Source organism: Desmodus rotundus, chromosome 9, assembly GCF_022682495.2.
Source record: "Desmodus rotundus isolate HL8 chromosome 9, HLdesRot8A.1, whole genome shotgun sequence".
Taxonomy (NCBI): domain Eukaryota; kingdom Metazoa; phylum Chordata; class Mammalia; order Chiroptera; family Phyllostomidae; genus Desmodus; species Desmodus rotundus.
In genome coordinates this window covers 42,564,116-42,586,009 of record NC_071395.1, presented here as the reverse complement: position 1 = coordinate 42,586,009, position 21,894 = coordinate 42,564,116, and the positions used below count along the sequence as shown (strand labels likewise).

Below are 21,894 nucleotides of genomic sequence, written 5' to 3'. Positions count from 1 at the left end.
GAGGAGGATGGCAGAGTGGCCAATGGTATGTACATGCTCCGAGCCCTAAGCCCCAAGTCTCAGATAGATGGGTAAAAAGATGACCAACAAGGATTGGCAGCGTGGCCCTGACTAGAATAGCAGAAATCTGGAAACACCCCAACTGTCCCTCCATGAAGCTAAATAAATACTCTGCAGCAGCTGTAAAGAAAATAAGTCTTCATGTACTGACATGTAAACAATTTGATGTATACTGAGAAAGGGAAAAATAGCAAAGTACGTAACTGCATGTAAAGGACACTGACATGAATGAAAAATAAGTACACGTGGAAAGTTTCTGGAATACACAAACTGATCAAAATAGTGCATTTTTATGCTATTTGAATGGTGGATCCTACACATGTACTACTTTTTCAATTTAAAAACCCTTATCTTCTAAGAGCACCAGCTCTGTAATTGGCCATATCTGGGTTAGATCCTGGGCCTGTTTATTTGCTGGGTGATAGTGACCAAGTGACTTCATTCCTCTGAAGCTCAGTTTCCTCATCCATAAAATGGGGAAGGTAGCTATTCATGCATCATAAAATTGTAAGAATTAAATACACATGACAACCATTTAGAACAGGGCCAGGTGCAGTGTAAGCGCCTACTACATCACACCTATTATCATTATAACTGTGTTTACTGACAGCAAGATTAAGCCACATGTTTGAAGAGTCAAGGCTAAGGGCATGAGCTCTGGAGCCAGGCTGCTACTTCCTCAGTGGTGACTTATGTAAGCTACTTCCCCTCTCTTGACCTGTTTACTCACCTGTGAAAAGGGGCAGGACAAAAATGATGACACCCAGAGTGTCTGGGAGGTCTAGCCCATAGGAAAAGGAATGCAGCTCCCCCTCTGGGAACTTCCTACATGATGGGCTGTGAAAGGTGGTTTCCAGATACGACTTGTTGCTATGGTTACTAGTTATGCCAATGGGAGGTGAGGGATATCGACCACAGGACACTCAAACCAGGAAGGGGACCAAGACAGGCCATTCCCCCAAGAAGGAACAGACACTAAGTTATAATAAAAAATCCAAACTCTTCAATATCTTCCATCCCCTCCCACATTCCCCCAAGCCAGGTCAACTCAATGTGATTCCCACAGAGGCTAGGGCTTCAGTGGCCCAGGTGGGATAGAGGGTGGGGTCCCCATACATGGTGCGCATGAAGTCCCGCACAAAGTCAGGAAAGCGTTTCTCCATGATGCTGGTGCGCACGGCGCCCATCAGCTGCAGCTATGGGGCAGAGGTGTCAGTGTCAGCCATCTGCACCCAGGAGACCCCTGCCCCACCCCTGCCTTGCCCACCCAGGCCATGCACGGGCCTACCTGATAGGCAATATTGTGGACAGTGAGGTGGTGCAGGGCGGCGGTGTTGTCGCTGTGGAGTAGGGCATGCAGGAAGGCCCGGCTGTGCCTGGTAATGGAAAGTCAGGGCTCAGCAGTGTAGAATCCTGTCCCCCTCCAAGCCTTCCCCCAGCCTCCAGCCTCATCATCCCCTACTTCTGGCAGGTAGGACAGGCACACTCAGGGTCTATGGGGCGGAAGTCCTTCTGGAACTGCTTCTTCTTCAGCTGTAGGTTCCCAGTAGGCACCAGGGCAGAGCCAAATCGCTGAGGGAGGAAAGATGGCAGAAGGAAGGTCAATCAGGTCTTTATGTCTTCTGGCCCCACCTCCACCTTGGCCCATCAACAGGCCCCGCCCCTTCTGCCCCCTGCCCAAGGCCTCACCGCTGTCCTCGTGGGGAAAACGCAGTCGAACATGTCGCATCCAAGAGCCACGCAGACCACCAGATCGGTGGCATAGCTGGGGGTGGGGCCATGGGGGGAGGGGAGCAGAGTACCTCAAACCCTGGTCACAGACCCAAACCCCTTCCGGATTCTCAGACTCCCCTTAAGTTAGAACCCTCAGAACCATACCCAGTGGAGGGCCATGTCCTCCTTAGCCCCCTCCCAGGCAGGGCTGTATCCTTTCCCCTGATACGCAGTGTTAGAAGGGGGCAGAAGGGAGAACAGAGGGTCCCCAGGAATCTGCTCCCCACAGGCGTGGCAGTCTCCCTGCTTTTGGACATACCCAACCCCCATCAGGTATCGGGGCTTGTCCTTAGGCAGCCTCGAAGTGCTCAGTGCCACCATCCTCCAGAACTGGTCCTTGCTCTCACCCCCACTCAGTCCCCCGATGGCGAAGCCAGGCACATCCCTCTTGGTCATCTCTGAGGGTACAGGGCAAGGTGCAGGGTGACTAAGCAAAAGGAAATGCTGCTTCTCCTCCTCTCTGCCCCCCACCTCCACTTCCTCCCCTTCATCTCCTGGGCCACAGTCTTGGTTTAGGCCTCAGTCACCCTTCTCCTGCACAACAACTCTAGCTTCCTCATAGGCCTTCTGATTTCTGTCCTACCAGGGTTTTTCTATGGTTCCCTGATGGTTCCTGTCACTCTCCCACTCAACAGCCCTCCATGGCTCCCCAGTATCTCAGTGTATCAATTAACGTTGTAGGTTCTAGGACTTAAGGCCTGGGTCCAAATCCCAGCTCTGTAACATTCAAGTTGTCTGGCTTGGGGTAAGTGACTTAATAGTTCTCTACCTTAATTTTTCCCTTCTGTTACCCTGGGAACTGGTAGTTCCTACCTTACAGGATTGTTATGAAAACTCAACGGGTCAATCTGTGACCAGCACTTGCCATAGTGTCCTAACACCAAAAAACACGATGGCTATTGGAATTACTATTATTCTGCAAACATTCGACTCCGTTCTGCCTCTGGGACTTTGTTTCAGCTGTTCTTTCTGCCTGTAAAACCTTTTCTCCGGGAGAACCCTTTCACCCATTAACAACCACTGCCTGAGCACCATCACATGCCAGACCCATGGAAGGCTCTCAGCAACGTGACAAACTCTGGTCCTGCCAAACATGGCTCTACCTTCGAGACAGGTGGCCCGGAGATCCGCGTCTAGCCCACCCTGGATGATAGCAAAGAGATTCTGCTTCTCTGGCTGCCGGTGGGCTGCAATGCATCGGTCTAGCCAGCGGATTGATCTGCAAGAGGCCCAATCAGCAGTTTAGGTCTGGTGAAGGGTAAGAAACAAGGGTGTAGGATCTGGATCCCTACCCCTGCTGCCCATGCACACACACACACCTGTACATAGCCTCCTCCACACGAGGTCCCGTCACAGTGCTGCTAACCACGTCGTCCAGCTGCATGATGATGTCTGACCCTGGGGTGGGGGGTGGGGGCAGTTGAAAATGGGGTACTGTCACTAGGAAAGACCCCACCTATTGGGGGCAAACTGGACACCAAAAGTCCCTGCTTGGGTCTTGCTGACGCCCACTTAATCTTCCAATCGTTTATACAGCACCTAGAGAGAGCTTTCAAAATGCTCATCTGTTACTGCCACCCCCAGCTAACTCCAGCCCTCCACAGTGAACCCCTCCCTGGCATGTAGAATAAAATCCCACTTCTGCAAGTTTACCCTTCAAGAACAAAACACCATGCATATAAAATGAGGTGGAGCGAACAATAGCACCATAGGAATCCAAGTGTCCATCAACAAGGGTCTGGTTAAAAAACCACGGTCCAGCCCTTAACGGTATGTGCCTTCCCCACCATCCCAAAATCCAGACGCTTCTCAAAATCAAAGGCTTTTTCTTAACGTTATGGCATACCTAATCAGTAGCAAAACCCAAGATGGTAATAATCTTTTCAAAAGTCCAATTTATTTATTTTATTTTTTAAAAGATTTTATTTATTTATTTTTTTAAAGAGAGGAGAAGGGAGGGAGAGAAAGAGGGAGAGAAACATCAGTGTGTGGTTGCCTCTCATGTGGCCCCCATCGGGGACCTGGCCTGCAATCCAGGCATGTACCCGGACTGGGAATCAAACCAGTGACCCTTTGGTTCGCAGCCCACACTCAATCCACTGAACTACACCAGCCAGGGCTCGAAAATCCAATTTAATATAAAGTTTCATAAACTGTTAATCCAAAAAAAGTGAAGTGTATACCATATGATTTAGCTGTCCCATTCTGGGCACATACCCAAAAGAATTGAAAGCAGGGTCTTAAGAGATATTTGTACACCCACGTTCATAGCATTATTACCAATAGTCAAAAGGTGAAAGCAACCCAAGTGTCCATCAACCAGTGAACAGATAAAATGTGATATAGACATACAATGGAATACTATGCAGGCTTGCAAAGGAAGGAAATTCTGACACATCCTACAACATAAATGAACCTTGAAGATATTAGGCTAAGTGAAATAAGCCAGTCACAAAAAGGCAAATACTGTATGTGTTCACTTATATGAGGTCCCCAGAGTAGTCTAATTCTTAAAGCAGAAGGGCAGGTGCCAGAGGCAGAGGGAGAAAGGAATGTGGAGTGAGTGTTTAATGGGGACAGAGTCTCAGTTTTGCAGATAAAGAGTTCCAGAAATGGATGGTGGGGATGGTTGCACAACAGTGTGAATGTACTTAATGCCACTGAATTGGACACTTAAAAATGGTTAAGATGGTTAACTTTATGATAGGTGTATTTACCACAATTATTTTTAAAGATTTTTTAAATTTTATTTATTTTTAGAGAAAGAGAGGGAGAGAAAATCAACGTGTGGTTGCTTCTCATGTACCCTCAACTAGGCACCTGGCCTGCAACCCAGGCATGTACCCTGCCTGGGAATCAAACCAGTGACCCTTTGGTTCACAGGCCAGTACTCAATCCACTGAGCCACATCAGCCAGGGCTTACCACAATTTTTTTAATTAAAAGAAAAAGAAGTGTAACACCACAGCATACTGCCCTAGGCCTTACTGAGAGGCTGTGTGTGTAATAAGTGGGGCTTGTTACCTTCTAAAATATGAAAATTCTTGGCCCCAAGAATTTTAGATTAGGGACTGTGGGTTTATATGTTAGAAAAGCTAAAGTATCACGTATCATTATAGGAAAAAAAGCATAGTACACCACATTAGCCAAAGATGGGGCGATTTGACAATCAATAAGAATTGATCCAATTGTAATGGATTGAGACACATCAAATACATCTAAATCCCTGACTTCATGGTGATCCTAAAAATCTAAATGTTAGTTTGCCCTGCTAAAGAATGTTAAGTAATCAACCCATGGAAACTGGTAAATAAAGGAAAAGAATGAATCCTTTGTTTCCTACATGAACTGAACTACTTGGTCCCCCAGGAGTAGGTGAGAGACGGGTTTTCTTTACAGAAGGACAGAATTAGAACATCACATGTTGCAACTCCTAATGGCATAACAGTCCCAAACAAGAAGCATGGATGGGCCAGGGCTGCTGTGGCTCAGTGGACTGAGTGGCAGCCTGCGAACCATAGGATTGCCGGTTCGATTCCCAGTCAGGGCACATGCCTGGGTTGTGGGCCAGGTCCCCAGTAGGGAGCATACAAGAGGCAACCACACACTCATGTTTCTCTCCCTCTATTTCTCCCTTCCCCTCTCTAAGAGTAAATAAGTAAAATCTTTAAAATTATAACATGTAATATACAAACATATATATTAAAAGAGAATTATGACACCTCTCAAACAATTGTAGTATCTTATTTGGACCCTAAAGTAAACAGACTATAGGGGTAAAAAAATGACATTTTTTAACTGTGTGTGGGGGGTATAAGGAGACTAAATGGCAATGGAAAATACAATAAAGATTAAGTTAAAAAATAAAAATAAAGAAACTATAACTTGGAACACTGACTAACCGGATACTTTGATGATGTTAATTAATTATTGTTAATTATTTTTAGGTAGCATTATGGGTTTTGGGTTTTTTTTAAACTCCTGTTTTAGAGATACAAATTAAAATACAGGGTCTGGGACAAATAACATCCCTTTTTTATTACAAAATCTTTTATTACAAAATCATAAGCATGTAATTCTGTAACATAACAATAACACACTCGAGCACACCATATGACATTTTAGGTGAAATGTTCAAATTAAAACTATAAACTATTACATCCATATTATTATCCTACCAATCACACTCAAGCAGGCGTTACTTTTGCCAGACCCTGTACTTACAGATGAAATGACAGAATGTCTAGGATTTGGTTTGATTATTACAGATGATCTAAGGAGTTAAAAGCTAGAAAAAGAGGAAGAAACCAAAAAAATTTTTTATTTAAAAACTAAACAAGATATGTATGTTAGATTGCAACTATCAAAAAAATCAATGAAGCATATCCACTCAATAGTATCTTATTTGGCTGAAGAAAGGACTATAATATAGACAAACCTCAAAAACATTATACCAGTGCTCACTTCAACAGCACATATACTGAGACTGGACTGGCAGAGATTGGCACAGCCCCTGTGCGGGGATGACATGTAAATTCGTGAAGTGTTCCGTATTAAAGAAAGAAAGTATACTAAGTAAAAGAAGCCACTCACAAAAGACTGCATATTGTACGATTTCATTTACATGAAATGCCTAGAAAAGACAAATCTATAGAGACAGCTTGATTCCTTAGGGCTTGGGGAGGGAGGAATGGGAAGTGACTAATAATGGGTATGGGATTTCTTCTTGGGGTGACAAAAACGTTCTGGAATTAGATTGTGGTGATGGTTGTACAACATGTGAATATACTGAAGTGTACACTTTAAATGGAGGAATTATTTGTGCATCATATCTCAATAAAGCTATAAAAAAGAAAAGAAAAACAAAACACAAAACAAATAAATGGAGAAAATAAACCAGCCACACCCTGAGCGGTGTGGCTCAGTTGGTGGGGCCAAGTCCAACAGCAAGGCACATGCCTAGAGGCAACCAATGGATGTTTCATCTCCATTCGATGTTTCTCTCCCTCTCTCTCTCCCTTTCCCTCTCTCTAGAATAAATGGCCATGTCTTCCCGTGAGGACTAAAAAGAAAGTCATAAGAGCAATAAGGGTAATAAGGGATACTACATGCCAGGCACTGTGCTTAGAGATTTACCGACATTAGATCATAAATCCTTGTGCACTATCCGCATTTGAGTTAGCTCAACTGCAGCTCAGGGAAGGGGAGCTATTGCCCAAAGCCACACCACATATAAGGAGCCGGCCTCCTGAATTCCACCTGCGACAGGTAGGGGAAGGGGCGGCTTCCCGGATCTGCTCACCCAGCGCGTTCTGGATCTCCACGGACCTCTCCGGGCTCAAAAGGGTCTCATCGCCGTTGTAGGGGGAGCGGAAGCGGACGCCCTCCTCCGTTACCTCAGACAGGGACACTAGGGACACCATCTGGAAGCCGCCACTGTCCTGGGGAAAACACACCGCAGGGCAGTCCTGAGACACGTTAGGAGAGATTCACCTCAGAGGATCGTCCTCGCCTCCCGGTCCCATCTCACCGTCAGCAGGTTGTGGGGCCAATTCATAAAGCCGTGGAGACCGTGGGCTTTCTGGATCAGCTCGGGACCCTGGGTTGGGGGGCGGTGGACGGTGAAAGAAAGAATGCTGTCAGAGGGTATCGCGACCCTGGGAACTCAGGTGGGGGGACAGGGATGGCCAACTTGGATCCCCGCTGCTCCCTCACGCACAGCACAAGGCCTGGGCCACCGGGGGCTCTCAATAGGCGTTTTTCGACCGATTTTTGGAGGCATCCCGGGCCTAGGGGATGCTCCAGGGCTCCCCAAGTTCCCTAACCACCCAGTAAGGGCAGAGCCCACCCACCGGCCTCAGACCCAGATGGTAGGTGTTGCCCAAGCAGATGCGGCAGCCTAGCGCGTCCAGCTGTTCCGCCGTGATGCCCTTCATGGTGGCCTGCGTGCCCACTGGCATGAATACTGGAGTGGTCACCGGCCCGTGCGGCAGCCGCAGCTCGCCTGCCCGTGCCCTGGAGCGACTGCACTCGGCCACCAGCCGCAGGATCCGCGGGGCCGACTCCAGGGAAGTAGGGCTGGCCGCGGCCATCTTGCCTACCAGACCCACGTGGGCAGTGAAACACCCTGGACCGCGCCATATTGGCTAGTGTCACGTGAGGCGAACTGCTGGCCTAAAGCCCTGGGAGAGCGTCAGGGGTCCATGGCAACGGACTTGAGCGGACTGGTCCTCACGGCGTCCAGGTCGCTGGCTCCAAAGGCAGGCAGCCCATTGCCTCAAAGTAGCAAAAATTGTCTTCTGATCACTTTGTAAGTTATATGAATATCTAACTACTTTGTCGTACGCCTGAAACTAATATAATATTGTATGTCGACTAATTGGGGCGAATGATAGCATCTCGGATTAAGGACATTGTGAAGATGAGGATAGACGTGTTCAGAACTTTACACGGTGCCTGGAACAGGCTTTTATATGTTTTGTTCATTGCTTTGTCCCAAGCACTTAGAATAGCGCCTAGCACGTAGTACATGCTCAATCAAGAGTTTATTCAATGAAAGTAGGAATCCAGATTTGCAGAAGGGGAGACTCAGGTCCAGAACCTAGCCACACCTATTCGTTCATTCATTCATTCAGTTCACCTACATATACATCCCTACTAGTGCCACTCGCCATACTGCACAGAGATGAGAGAGGCTAAGTCACGGTTTTATTAAGCGCTGGCTGTTTTCCACTAATAATAATAGCAATACTATATACATAACCGTTATTGTTGGAAATGGAGCTGATACCAGTCCTGGACGGTAGAGGGCGCTATTAACCCAAAATCATTCCTCTTACTCCCCCTGGCCTAACTGGGCTGACCTCAGCTAGACTCTGATCCTCCGAGCCTCGGGCTAATGATGCCAGTTTCTCAGGATGATGGAGATTCCTCACTCAGGTTACAGCTGGGAAACACCCACTGAGGAGGCCCATCTCAAGGCCTTTGCTGTTGCCACTGTGTGCAACACTTCTGATTTTCCCATGGCTGGCTCATATTTTCACCATCAATTGCTCCTAACTCCCCCAATCTTAAGAAACCCGTCCCACCATGGCCTGTAAATCATATTATGCTTTTGAAACCTCTATACGTTGAAAATGCCCAAATTTTTATTTCTATCTCCTGAATTCTCAACTCCTGTTAAGAAATGCTTCCTTGCCCTGGCTGGTGTAGCTCAGAGGATTGAGCGTGGGCTGCGAACCAGAGGGTCGCCAGTTGAGTCCCAGTCAGGGCACATGCCTGAGTTGCGGTCCAGGTCCCCAGTATGGGGCGCACCAGAGGCAACCACACATTGATAGTTCTCTCCTCTTTCTCCTTCTCATCCCCTCTCTCTAAAAATAAATAAATAAAATCTTTTTAAAAATAAAAAAAAAAAAGAAAAGAAATGCTTCCTTGACATCTCCCCTGGATGTCTATGGGCGTCCAAACTCTACATGTCCAAAGCAAAGCTCCAATCCAAGCTTGCCTAACTAACCCCTTCCATCTTCCTCTTCTCAAATAATAGCAGCTCAGATCTTCCAGGAGCTCCGGTAGAAACTTAGGGATGGATGATCCTTGAGCTCTCAGTGTCACTCCCTATATTTGATTTCTCAGCAAATCCTGGCTGCTCTGCTTTCAAAATCTAGCCAAAATCAAACACTTCACACCCTCCTCCTGCATAGCTCTCACCCTGGTCCAGGCACCACCAGCTCTTGCCTGGATTATTGCAGTCTTCTCACTGTTTGGGCTTCTGTCATTGACTCCTTATGCTATATACCAGAAGGCATTTTAAAGCAAATGATTTCAACATTTTGGCATTATGTAAGTTGTCTGTTGTAGGTTTTTTGAAAATGCACCATATTAAGTAAAAATAAAAAAGGGTGGTCCTTTCAATTCCTAGTTCATTCACAGATTTTTATTGTAAATAAATGTTTATTGTATACTTTTTGTGTATCTATAGAGATAACCATATAATTTGTCTCATTTAATTTAAAATGCCCAATGAGACTTGGCCTGTGTGCCTCAGTTGGTTGGAGTGTCATTCCGTGAACTGACAGGTCATAGGTTCAATTCCGATCAGGGCACATGCCTGGCTGTGGGTTCAGTCCCCCATTGGGAGGTGTGAGAGAGGCAAATGATTAGATCTGTTTTTTTCTCCTTCTCTTCCCCCTCTCTAAAATCAGTATTTAAAAAAATAAAATGCCCGATGACATAAATTTTCTTTTCTAATTTATTAATACATTTTATTTCCACTCCTGAAATACATCCACCTTCTTCATGGTACTGTTTTAGATTGTGGCACTTTATTAGTCTTTTTAAATTAATATTTTATTTAGAATTTTTGCATCTTGGCAAATTATATTGGTCTATAATGGTTCTTGCTTATAGTACTGTCTTGCCCAAGCCTGATTATGTTGTTTTCCTTGTAGAAATATTTTAAACTTATAACGGACTATTCGGGTATTCCATTTCTTCTCAAGTCAATACAGGTAAGTTTTTCTGAAAATTTATTCATTTATTTGGGTTGTCAAATGTATTGGCCTACAGTTGTTTCTAATGTTCTCATATAATTTTGTCCCCCTCGTTGTGGATTTCAAATGCAGAGGTTTGAGTTATGCATAGTCCTTGAATGACACCAATCCATGTAAAGTCTCTCTCTTTTTCTTTCTTTCTTCTCTTTAATTCCCATTCCCCTATCTCCACAGCCTATGAGTTTGTATAAATCTTTTTATTTGGTAATAATATAGCTATTCCAGTTTCCCTTATGTTATGGTAACCCTTAAATATTTTTGTACATCCCCTGAACTTCACATTTTCTGCCTTGTTTAAGATGTGTGTTTAGAAAACAAAAAAGAACTGGACTTCATATTTTTCAAACATTCCAATAATCTTTTTCTGTTATTGACAAGTTTAGTCTATTTACATTTATAATGCTTACTATTATATTGGATCTGATTCCATCTTTCTACAGGCTATTTGTGTAGAGTCTGAGGGTTCTTTTTAAAATTTAATTATTTTTAAGAAGACATTAATTTATTGTCCCACTTATTTATGCATTCATTGGTTGGTTCTTGTGTATGCCCTGATTGGAAATCAAACCTGCAACCTTGGTTGAGATGATGCTCTAACCAACTGAGCTTCCCAGCCAAGGCTGAGGTTTCTTTTATTTGCTTTTCCTCTCTTGTCTCTCTTGCCTTTTTTTTTTTCATTGTTAGAAAGTTTTACATTTTTTCTCAATTCATTTTTTCTCTGTTTTACTGAAACTTGTTCTCTGTGTATTTTTGTGGTGGACTTGCTAGCCACGTTAAGAGGCATACTTATGCAATACCTTTAACATATCCCAATCAACGAAGACAATTTAATTCAGAATTCAGAAGCCTTATTTGTCTAGTATTTGATATATTGATTGGGTTTTTTACCTACAAATTAGGCATTATGATTGTTGTTGTTTTACGGTGTTAATATATATATACCCACGTAGACAGCAATATCTTTGCTTGTAACTTATATTCACTGAGACTTTGAATCTCAAATGAATGTGTATGTCTGAAGAACATTTGAAATTTCTTTCAATAATAAAAACCCTAAGTTGATAATCTCTAAATTTTTGTTTACCTGAAAAGAAATGTATTTGCCCTGGCTCTTGACCAATAGTTTCACTGAGTATACAATGCTAGGTTGATAATTATTTTTTTTCTTGGCATATCAAATATATCCCATTGTCACTTTTTTTAAAAGATTTTATTTACTTTTTTATTTACTCTTATTTAGAGAGGGTAAGGGAGGGAGAAAGAGAGGGAAAAAAGCATCAATGTGCGAGAGATACGTGGATCTGTAGCCTCTTGCTTCGGCCCCAACTGGGGACCTGGCCCACAACCCAAGCGTGTGCCCTGACCAGGAATCCAAACAGCGATCTCTTGGTTCCCAGGCTGGCGCTCAGTCTGCTGAGCCACACCAGCCAGGGCTCCACTGTCACTTTCATTATCACTGTTAAGTAGAATCTCAAGCTAAGCATCATTTCTTGTGATCTGTTTTTATCTTTCTAGTTTCTTTTCAAAAATTATTCCTTTTTCTTTGCTAGTTTGTAATTCCATAAGATGTGTCTAATTGTGGACTTTTTTAATTTTTAATTTTTATTTTATTTTTAATTGATCTGTAGAGAGAAAGGGAGAGAGAGAGACATCAATTTGTTGTGCCACTTATTTATGCTTTCATTGTTTGATCCAAGCGATAATCTTTTATCCTAAGTTGAGGACATTTTTTACTACTCTTTAGAACAGGGGTGTCAAAGTCATTTTCACGGGGGGCCACATCAACCTCATGGTTGCCTTCAAAGGGCCAAATGTAATTTCAACTCCTTAACAGTTAAGGAGTAGTTACATTTATATAGTCCTAAAATTATTTCGGACTTCATAATAATATCACACTCAAGCACACCATATGACATTTTAGGTGAAATGTTCAAATTAAAACTATAAATTATTACATCCATATTATTACCCTACCAAGTACACTCAAAGAGGCGTTACTTCTGACAGACTCTGTATATTCCCAATGTATACATACATCAAATCATTGTTATACAGCTAATGCGGTATTATATGTCAATTATATCTCAATAAAAATGAGGGAGAGAAATCTCTTAGTGATATGAAAAAGGTTAAAATGATAAATTTTATATTTTATATACCTTATTACATTAAAAATGTATATTGATAAAAACACATGTACACTAACAAAAAATCAAGAAAATATTGAAAACAGAAGTTTAATAAGCTTTATGATTTAACTTTAAATACATTTAAGTTTTAAAATAGATATATTACCACATAATGTAAAAATATAAATAAAATGTATATAATGTGAGTTATTTTTCCCACTGTTGTCCCTTGTCCAAATGCTTCTCACTTAGTAATATTATTATTCTTTTAAGATTTTATTTTATTTTTAGAGAGAGGGGAAAGGAGGGAGGGAGAAAGAGAGGGAGAGAAACATCAAATAGCTGCCTTTCATACGCCCCCAACCGGGGACCTGGCCCACAACTCAAGCATGTGCCCCGACTGGGAATGGAACCAGCGACCTTTCGGTTCGCAAGCTGATGCTCAATCCACCAAGCTACACCAGCCAGGGCATATTAAGTATTATTTAGTATTCATTATTTTTTATTGAATCTTCACCCGAAGATGTTTTTATTGATTTTAGAGAGAGAAGAAGGGAGAGAGAGAGGAAGAGGGAGAAACATCAATATGAGAGAAAAACATCAATCTGTCCGCCTCCTGTATGAGCCCCGACCAGGGATCGAATCTGCAACCTAGGTATGTGCCCTGATCGATAATTGAACCCACAACCTTTTGGGGTAGGAGACGACACTCCAAACAAATGAGCCACCCAGCCAGAGCCATTCTTTTCATATTCATTCTTGTGTATACTTACAGACATGTTTATCAGCATACACAAGCAAATATGTTGCTGTTTTATTTTAATTGATTCATTTAGATATACTAATGGCTTTTTTTTTCATTTTCTAGAAGCTTTAATACTTTTATACTTTTATAAACTTATGGGGCTTTTGAATAGTCATTTTCCACTAGTCACAGACCATTGACTCATGGCATTGTCTAAACAACATTGCAAAGCCTTATGACTTACTCTAATATAAATTTCATAATAGTTTTAAAAATTCAATAGCAAAAAAAGGAGGCATGGGAGAAACTGCTGATTGTCCCCCAACATCTATCACACTAATAAAATTATACCACACCCAGTCCCTGTGACTTGCTTTATGTTCCCTACAATTGTTTCTAAGATTCATTCATGTTATATGTAGTTGTGATTCATTCATTTCTTCTGCGAGCCAATCACATATTGGTATAAATATACTAAAGTGTATTTATTCATTCTCCAATCAATGGACTTGTGGACTTTCCAGTGCTTTTGTTTTGTTTTTTACCCTTATACAGTGCTGGTAGGAGCATTTGTGTACTCATCTCCTTTTATACTGCTGTAAAACTCCTAGGAATGGAATTGCAGGACCCTAGACACAGTGGAGAGTCAGCTTTACAAGGCAAAAGCAGTACAGGAAAGCCCCCTCATGTCACTTCCTCTCAGATTCTCATGTATTCAGAACTCTTAAATGTTGCCAATCAAGTTTGTGTGAAATGGAATCTCATTGGAGTTTTAATTTGCATTTCCATGATTCCTGCTTAGATTGAACACCTTTTCAGATGTTGGAGCTATTTACAAATATTTTTTTATTACTAAGCTTAGGTGATTTGGCAGCAGAATTCAATACAACTAAGCTGCTGAATACTTTTTTTTATTTTAGTGTTTTGTATACACACACACATCTTTTCCACATGAAACAAAAATATAAAATGGTTATCTTTGGAGGTTGTAAGTACAAGGGTCTTCACTGAACTGTATTTTATGTTTTAGGCACTTTTCTTCTTTTGTAGTACCTCAAAGTTTCAAATGTATAAAAAATTCAGAAAATGCAAAAAGCAAACAAACTCACTCCCAACTCATCCCCCACCCACCCAGTTTTCATCTCAGCTTTTTCTAGTAACATTTTATTAGATTCCTGTCTTTTTCCTGCATTTGTTCATGCAAACAGAAGCTTATACAAAGCTAAGTATTTATCCTTTTTTTTATACAAAAGGTTTGGTAGTTATACTGGTAGGATGCACCTTGCTTTTTGTCTATACTTTGGAGGCCATTCTGTCAGTACAGTCTCCTTGCTCTTAACAGTTGCCTATTTCAAAGTATGGGTAGACCATCACTTGCTTAAGGGGTCTCCCATTGATTCTCACTTGAGTTATGAGTAATCTTTGGTTCTATAAACAAGGCTGCAATTAGTAATCTTGTATTGAAGTAATTTCACATGGCTGCAGGTATACTTTTAGGACAAATTTCCATCAGCTGGATGACTGGGTTAAAGATTATAATATTATGAGATCCTACCAAATGCCCTATATCAGGGTCTGACATTTGCACCTGCACCCGATAGTAGTAGATGGAAGTGCCTATTTCTCCACAGCCTAACACAATTTCCCTGCTTACTTGACAGAAGCACTGTGGTAGCTCTGTCACTTTTTCTTTTTTGTTTTTTAAGTTTATTTTTATTGTATTTTTCGATTAACACTTATTTGTCTCCCACCTTCCCTCACCCCCCTCCCTCCCACAATCTCCACACTGTTGTTCATGTCCATTAGTTCTTTTTAGCTGTCTTATTGCAGTAAGGTTTGGCATCTATTCTTCGCTTCTACCTTCTTGGATTGTTCTTCCTATAGCTTTTTCTGGTCTCATTATTCTAATATTTTAGAGTTATTTTTTAGTTCATATAAATAATAATAATAATATGATGATGATGACTAACGGCCAGCACTAAAGGAGCAGGTGCCAATGTGTGCCAGGTGTCTGGTAAGTTCTACAATGGCAGTGCATCATTTGGCCCTCTCAGTACAATGAGATTAGTATTATTTTCATCCCCATTTTATGGATGAAGAAAATGAGGCAGAGATGTTTGCTGGCTTGCTCAGGTCACATGGCTAGTAATCAAGGAAGAGGAGTTGAAATCTAGTCCTGTGTGAGCCCTGTGAAGCTACTCTCTTATACTTCTTTGCTTGAAGGAGAAGGCAGAATTAGGGATTGCAGCACAGACATGGGGTGGAAAGGTTACGGCCAGAGGAAGCTGAGAAGAGGGAGGATTCAGGCTCTGACACTCAAAAGCTGGGGACTTTGGTCTGGTGATGGCCTTTCTCTGAATCTTGGTTTGTCCTTGAAACGGGGGTAGGGGATCATTATGAAGTACGCAGGGCTTGGCACACAGTAAACGTCCAACTACACACATGAGTATGCATGCAATAAACGTTATGGAGCACCCACTCTGTGCCAGGCACTGTTTTCACTGCTGGCAACATAGCAGTGAACAGACAAAAATCCGTGGCCTTGAGGGAAAAACAAGAAAAATTAGCAGTGCATATCATGTCTCAGGTGGTGAGTTCTGGAGAATAAGAGGGCAAGAAAGGAGACAAGAGGTTGGAAGGTAGGGTGGTAGTCACCATCAGTCTCACTGAGGTGACATTTAAGGTCTGAAAAATATGTGGGAAGAGCTATGATGGGAACTGAGTGCATTTCACGCAGTGGGTGGAAACAATGAGAGCAAAGACCCTGAGGTGGGCATGTGCCTGGATTGTTTGTGGTGCAGCGCAGAGGTCAGCATGTCTAGAGGGAGAGTGAAGGAGCAGATGAGGTTTGGGAGGTCAAACGGCGAGTTCCTGCAAGTCCTCTAGTTTGTGGTGAGAACTTTCCTCTGAGCTAGATGGAAGGAAGGGGCATGGAGAGAAGCGATCTTTTTCTATCACCAAGAGGTAAAGGGTGGGTGGAAATGGATTAGCAGCCTAGGTTCATGGCATTGAGGTTTCAACACCGCTCATGAGGAAGGCCTGGGGGCGCCACGAAGTCTCTGAGGCGTTGCTGGGAAGCCTTCAGCACTCTGGACAGCTCCCCTAGCGTTGCCTGGCGACAAGCAAGCAGCCGCTCTGGGTAGAGCGAAGGCAACCTATTAGAAGCAGCCCTCTGTACGCACCCTATGGGAGTGTGGCAAGGGCGGGGCTTAAGGGTCCCATTAGAAGTGCTTCATGCCGTCACTGGGCGGAGCCTGTGAAGCGCTTCCTTTAGGGCGGGACATGTTCTTTGAGCAGGAAAGAGAATAGTGTAAGGGTGAACAAGAGGTTGTTTGGAAAGGGTAATCTTTGCAACACAGCCTCCGCAGATTTCTGCGCCCGTCAAGTGGACGCCGGCGCATTATCCCAGGTTCGTAACCATGATTAGGGGTGCTCTGTAGATCCCACAGCTGCTGCCCAGGAGAGCCCCCCAAACTGGGTACCAGGTGGTTGGCTTTAAAGATGTCCCTGGACTGAGAGAAGGGCAGGAGTTAAAATTTATGAGCACGAAATGGGAGGTCCAAGAACCTGTGAAATTGGGCATTTCAAATACCTCCAACATTAAAATAGAGGTCCGGGATCCTGGAGGATTTAGTTTTCCCATCTGGGGATGGAGAGTACTCCTGTGATTTTTTTCTTTCTAAAGACTTTATTTAGAAGGGAAGGGAGGAGAAAGAAGATATGCCCTGGCTGGTACGGTTTAGTGGATTGAGTGCCAGCCTGCGAACGAAAGGGTCACTGGTTGATTCCCAGTCAGGGCACATGCCTGGGTTGTGCCCAGGTACCCAGTGGGGGACACGTGTGAGGCAACTGCACATTACTGTTTCTCTCCCTTTTTCTCCTTCCCTTCCCCTTTATATAAAACCTTCAGAAGAAAGGAAAACATGGATGTGTGAAGACACATTGATCAATTTCCCCCACCCTCCACACGCCCTCAACCAAGGGCTTGGGGCCTAGCTGGCAACCCAGGCATGTGCCCCAACTAGGAGTGCCCCACTGGGTGACCACTTGGTTCACAGGGCAGGGATGGCACTCAATCCACTGTGCCACACCACAGTACTCCTGCTGTATCTTTGCCCCACCTCTTTACCGGCTCATCTGGCAAGAGGCTGAGCTTAGGAGTCAGCTTCTTCAGAGATATTGAGAAGACCAAGGACAGGACTTGCCATCTCTGGGTAATGACCTCCATGGTCACTCCTTAGCCATTCCTGCTTGTCTCCCCACAGCAGAGAAGCCGTGTATCTGGGCTTTTCCCAGTCCTGTATCCTGAGGCAAGACGATGCCCCTTACTGGGCTAGTCTACTTGTCTGGGACATTGTTTTTAGCCATATTGGGTCTGTGAGCTGTTCCCTTACCGGCTCCAGTGGACTCGTGTCACTTAAGTCCCCCTGAACATCACAGCTTGGATAATCCAGAAATCAAGCCTCATTGCTGGTCTGCTGCCCCTATTCTCAGCCCCATAGCCAAAAGGACTGTTTTTAAGGAAGACTCAGCCTGGGGGCTTCCCAGTTCCGAACCCTTCATAGCTGTGAATTATCCTCAGGATCGAGGTTAGAATTTCTCTGGCTGGCTGTCAAGGCATTTCACTGGTGCCTCTTGCTGACACAGCCACACTTCTCCCTTTTTGCAACCAAACACCTCCACTCACCTGACTTCAAATCTGTTCCCATCCTCCCAGCTGATTTATGCATGCTGCTGCCTCTGCATAGCATACCCTTCTCTCACCCTCCCTAACATACATACCCCTGGTCTCAGTTCAAGCATCCTGTCTCACCTGAAACACAGAAAGACTTCCCTGACATTCCCTGCCCAAATGGGACAGGGCCCTCTTGGCACCCAGCAGCTCCGTGGGGCAGGGACCAAAGTTTCAGCACCCAGTGCAGGAGTGAAACATAAGCAACACCCAATAAATACATGTTGAGTGAATAAAACAGTGAACACAGGAAGTTTCCATTTATTCCGGAATGGGTTAGAATGAGCATCCATCTGGGCCAAGGTTTGCTGCAAAGGAACCACAGCCAGCATAGGGCTCACACCTGGAGCCTAAATCCTCAGGATGACAGCCCAGCTACAGGCAGCCAGGCTTCAGGGGCAGGGAAGGCCCTGCTGACTACACAGAATGGTCAATGGTCCATGGGGGAGTGAATGCTCTGCCCAGGTAATTGGGCAGCTAGGTGGTAACTTCCAAGTCAGACTGGAAATTACCCCAGCCCAAAGGGACACCAGAGCTCCAGTGACTCTGCCAAATACAAAGGTGAAATTCTGAATCTGTGTCCCATTACTGCTCAGAGGCCCTTTTGGTCTTAATCGCCAATCCCCAAAACCCCTCCCCAATCAGTCCACATTCCTGGAAAGGCCCTGCCCCTCCCTCACATGTCATCTTCGCCCACCATGCCCATATCCAGCTGTGCTGTCAGTGGTTTGGTTTCCTTTCCTTCCTTCCCTCCAAAGGCATTCTGAGCCCTCTGGAGTGTTGTGTGCAATCCTGGGTGGCTGACCCCCAGCCTATTCACCGAACAAACACCCTCTTGATCAACTTGCTCAGTAAACATGCGGGCCAGTGGTCCTTTCTGTTCATGCTCCTGGTGCTTTCTGCTGGTGAAAGATGCATGACACTGTCCTCCAGCAACATACAGGACAAACCATCTCCATCATAGGCCATCTATTGCCCAGCATGGCCCTAGCTAAGGTGGTGGAAAAGCAGCTCAGAAAGGTCTTCCTCCAAGCTGGCTTCCTGGGTTTGGATGGCAACAGGCCTGGGAAGGTCTTGGTCAGCTTTGAATGGGTATGCAGCAGCAAGGCCTTCGCCATGCTCGAGGTGGCAGCCACATCTTCCCGAACCCAGCTTCCTGGAGCAGCAGGTTCTTAAGAGTTGGGATATTGCAGTCGGCCAGCTGCACCACCAGTGAGGTCCCCAAGCAGCATTAGAGTGCCAAGACCTGTGCTCATGAGCTATCCCCTCAGGACAGGTACCCACTCTGCTGCAAAGATTCTGCTGGCTGTGTTGTCCAGACTTGATCATGGTGAACTTGGCTGTGGCCAATGAACTCCCTGGGCTGTGCCAGCAGCCTGATGGGTGAAACTGTCACCCAACACAGTAATGGGTTGAATAGTTGTCTCCCAAAAGGATATTTCCTCATCTTAAACGCTGATGCCTGTGAATCTGTAAATAGGGTTTTTGTAGATGGAATTAAGGATCTTGAGATGGATTAGGGTGGGCCCTAATTCCAATGACTTGTGTCTTTATAAGAAAGATTTGAGACAGACTCACATTCAGGAATTTGAATGTGGTGGTGGTGGTCACTATTTGGGAAACTGATGAGGAGAGACCTGTGTTGACAAGGCATGTCCAGAGTTTGAAGGCATTTAGCAGGCAAAGCAGGGGGCTCCTCCCTGTGGATTTCAGTGACGCAGACTCTGTCCACCGCCTGTATCCTGTTATCTCCATCACAAGGTCCCAATGATCTCACCTGGGTCTCTTTGTCCCAGCCCTTGTATGTGTGTGGGAGAGAAGCTGGGGTGGATACCCATCCTTCAGTTCTGTCTCCTCAAGCGATCCCAAGGCACTTCAGTTCAACCCAAACGTTCACACAGTGGGCCACCTCTTAGATGGACTTCATAGGGCCCCTCTCCCTAGGCTGGACCACTTGGTATCTGAGACCTCTGCTGCAGCTGAATGCAAATATTTTCCAATGTTTTCTTTTTTAGTGCAGAACACCATTCTTCCCGCTCTCCCAGAAAGCAAGTCTTCATCCTTTGAAGGCACACTGAAGTTTCTGCCTCAGCTGAGTGATCCTGCATCAAGAATGGTTTGCACTTCTCCCAGTGGGCATGGCTAACCAAGCATGTGAGGCCAAAGGGCCTCCTGGGCCTTAGGCCACAAACAGCGCCTGGTCTGAGAGGGTGAAGAGGTGGCAAGTTAACAGGGGTCCCGGTAGAGGGGCAGACCAGGCCTTGCCTGCCCACAGGGCTCTTACCATACAGGTTACCCCTGGGGCAGGGCCAGAGTTGAGAACAGCGGCTCAGAGGAGGGTTCCTATGCCTCTGCACCGCTGATGTTTAAGAGCAGAATGTTCTGCAGTATCCTTGGCTTTTACCCACTACATGGCAAATGTCTCCCAAGCACTACAAAATTGCCTGGGATTGAGAAACAGTGCTCCAGAGAAACCTGCTGGAGCATGGCTGGCCACTACAGAGCGCCCCACCTGCACACTCTGTGCAATTCTGGGTGGAGGCAGCAACAGGAAGGCTGTGGCTGCGGATGCCACAGTGTGCCACCCCAATGTAGATGGTTCCATGGTTGGAGTTTCCCACATTTTGGGGTGCCTCAGCCAGTTTTAAATTGGAATTTTTCAAATTAGGTTCTGTGCCCCACACTTAATCCGTGGTAACTTCAGACTGCACTTATACTACACCCAGAATTCATGGCATAGAAAACAAAGCATGCTGAATTATGGAATCAAACCCTAAACAGCAGCATAGGCCACTAGGCTGCTATGCAGACACTAGGGGGATGACATTCGCTGAGACACAGGGGCTACAAGATTCCAAATAACTGATTGCTGGCCCTGGGCAACTCAGAATAAAGACGTCTGTAAGCCTGGAGCTGGACCCTAGAGCCTCGCTGATGAACAGGGACCATCCTGCCACCCGTGCCCCACTTTCTGGTAATGGGAACAGAGTGGAGGAACCTGCCCATTACACTACTGGAGGGTCAGACACCCAGGCCTACGACGGTGCAGATTTCTTTCTTTTTCTTTATTTGTCTACATTCAGCTGAATTCAGATGTACTGCCTGAATGATCCAGACATACAAAACCCCCCCACTCTTTCCCACTGTTTTTAAAATAAAATCTTCACTTATAAAACTGAAACACTAAAGCATTAAAATACAGAAAGCTCGTTTAACTCACTTCACAAAAGCATTAACAGATGAGGTATCCCTTCTGTAACTATTTCAAGACAAACTGAGTTAACACTAACACCAATTGTAAATAGACAGAGGGATACTGAATTGTAAGAACTCAGAACTCTACTCGGACAAAGTTGTAATGGCAACTAACGAACCACTGAAGACGCGGAGTCCCAAACACAGCTAAATATGGGTCACAGAACAGGTCACAGAGTGACCAGCTGCACCTCACAACACAGCAACGTGGACGGGGTAGGGCAAGAGGACCCAGAGGGGCCGCAGACATGTTAACTGTGATGCATAAAACTGAATCTTACAACAAGGAGGGGTAAGTGCTGAAGGTACAAATCTTCACCCTCAGGGCTTTATCTGTACTGGTAGTTCATGCTGTGGTCTGCGTTCCTGCCGTAGCCTCCCTGTGATGACTGGTAGGAGCTGGGAGGGCCGCTGTAATTCTGGCCGGACCCCGGGGAGTTGTAGTTCGACTGTGACGAGTAGCCTCCTGAGGGAAAGAGGGGTTGGGGATCAGCCCAGTCACAGAGGTGTCACCAGTGGGAGCTCTAACTGAGGTTCTCTCTGAGCACCAGACTGTTTGGCTCTCAGTATAGTCAGCATTTCTTCATGTAGGTGCCAACATTTAGAGTAGGGCAATTTCTGGATCTCTGGCTTCTGAAAAGCCAAGAAGCTG

General features: G+C 44.8%; 2 protein-coding genes and 1 long non-coding RNA gene across 5 annotated transcripts in view; 1 reads left to right on the top strand and 2 right to left on the bottom strand.

The window, feature by feature from the left end:
• Positions 1 to 1,036: 1,036 nt before the first annotated feature.
• QTRT1 (queuine tRNA-ribosyltransferase catalytic subunit 1) lies at positions 1,037 to 7,957 on the bottom strand. 2 transcript variants are annotated; one of them, XM_024557080.3, is made up of 10 exons: positions 7,685 to 7,957; positions 7,363 to 7,431; positions 7,135 to 7,273; positions 3,153 to 3,231; positions 2,937 to 3,052; positions 2,093 to 2,231; positions 1,750 to 1,825; positions 1,523 to 1,632; positions 1,349 to 1,436; positions 1,037 to 1,256 (listed from the first exon to the last, which is right to left on the bottom strand). In XM_024557080.3, exons 1-10 carry the CDS (start codon positions 7,922 to 7,924, stop codon positions 1,104 to 1,106), a joined length of 1,209 nt encoding a protein of 402 aa, XP_024412848.1. In that variant the 5' UTR covers positions 7,925 to 7,957; the 3' UTR covers positions 1,037 to 1,103. The 2 variants fall into 2 exon arrangements, with proteins under 2 accessions (XP_024412848.1, XP_045048459.1); XM_045192524.2 differs by lacking the exon at positions 7,363 to 7,431 and having other exon boundaries at positions 7,135 to 7,300.
• Positions 7,958 to 8,066: 109 nt separating this feature from the next.
• On the top strand, positions 8,067 to 20,118 carry LOC128779192 (uncharacterized). The gene is made up of 4 exons (XR_008425092.1): positions 8,067 to 8,142; positions 10,280 to 10,339; positions 13,053 to 13,165; positions 20,003 to 20,118. It is a non-coding gene; the product is annotated as an uncharacterized lncRNA (long non-coding RNA).
• The window catches only part of ILF3 (interleukin enhancer binding factor 3), a 29,613-nt gene continuing 25,947 nt past the window's right edge, over positions 18,229 to 21,894 (bottom strand). The window contains exon 20 of one of the 2 annotated variants that reach the window (XM_024556899.4): positions 18,229 to 21,708. In XM_024556899.4, coding sequence (XP_024412667.1) covers positions 21,572 to 21,708 — 137 coding nt within the window. In that variant the 3' untranslated portion in view covers positions 18,229 to 21,571. The remainder of the gene's footprint in view (positions 21,709 to 21,894) is intronic. The other variant, XM_024556898.4, reaches the window with a different exon arrangement.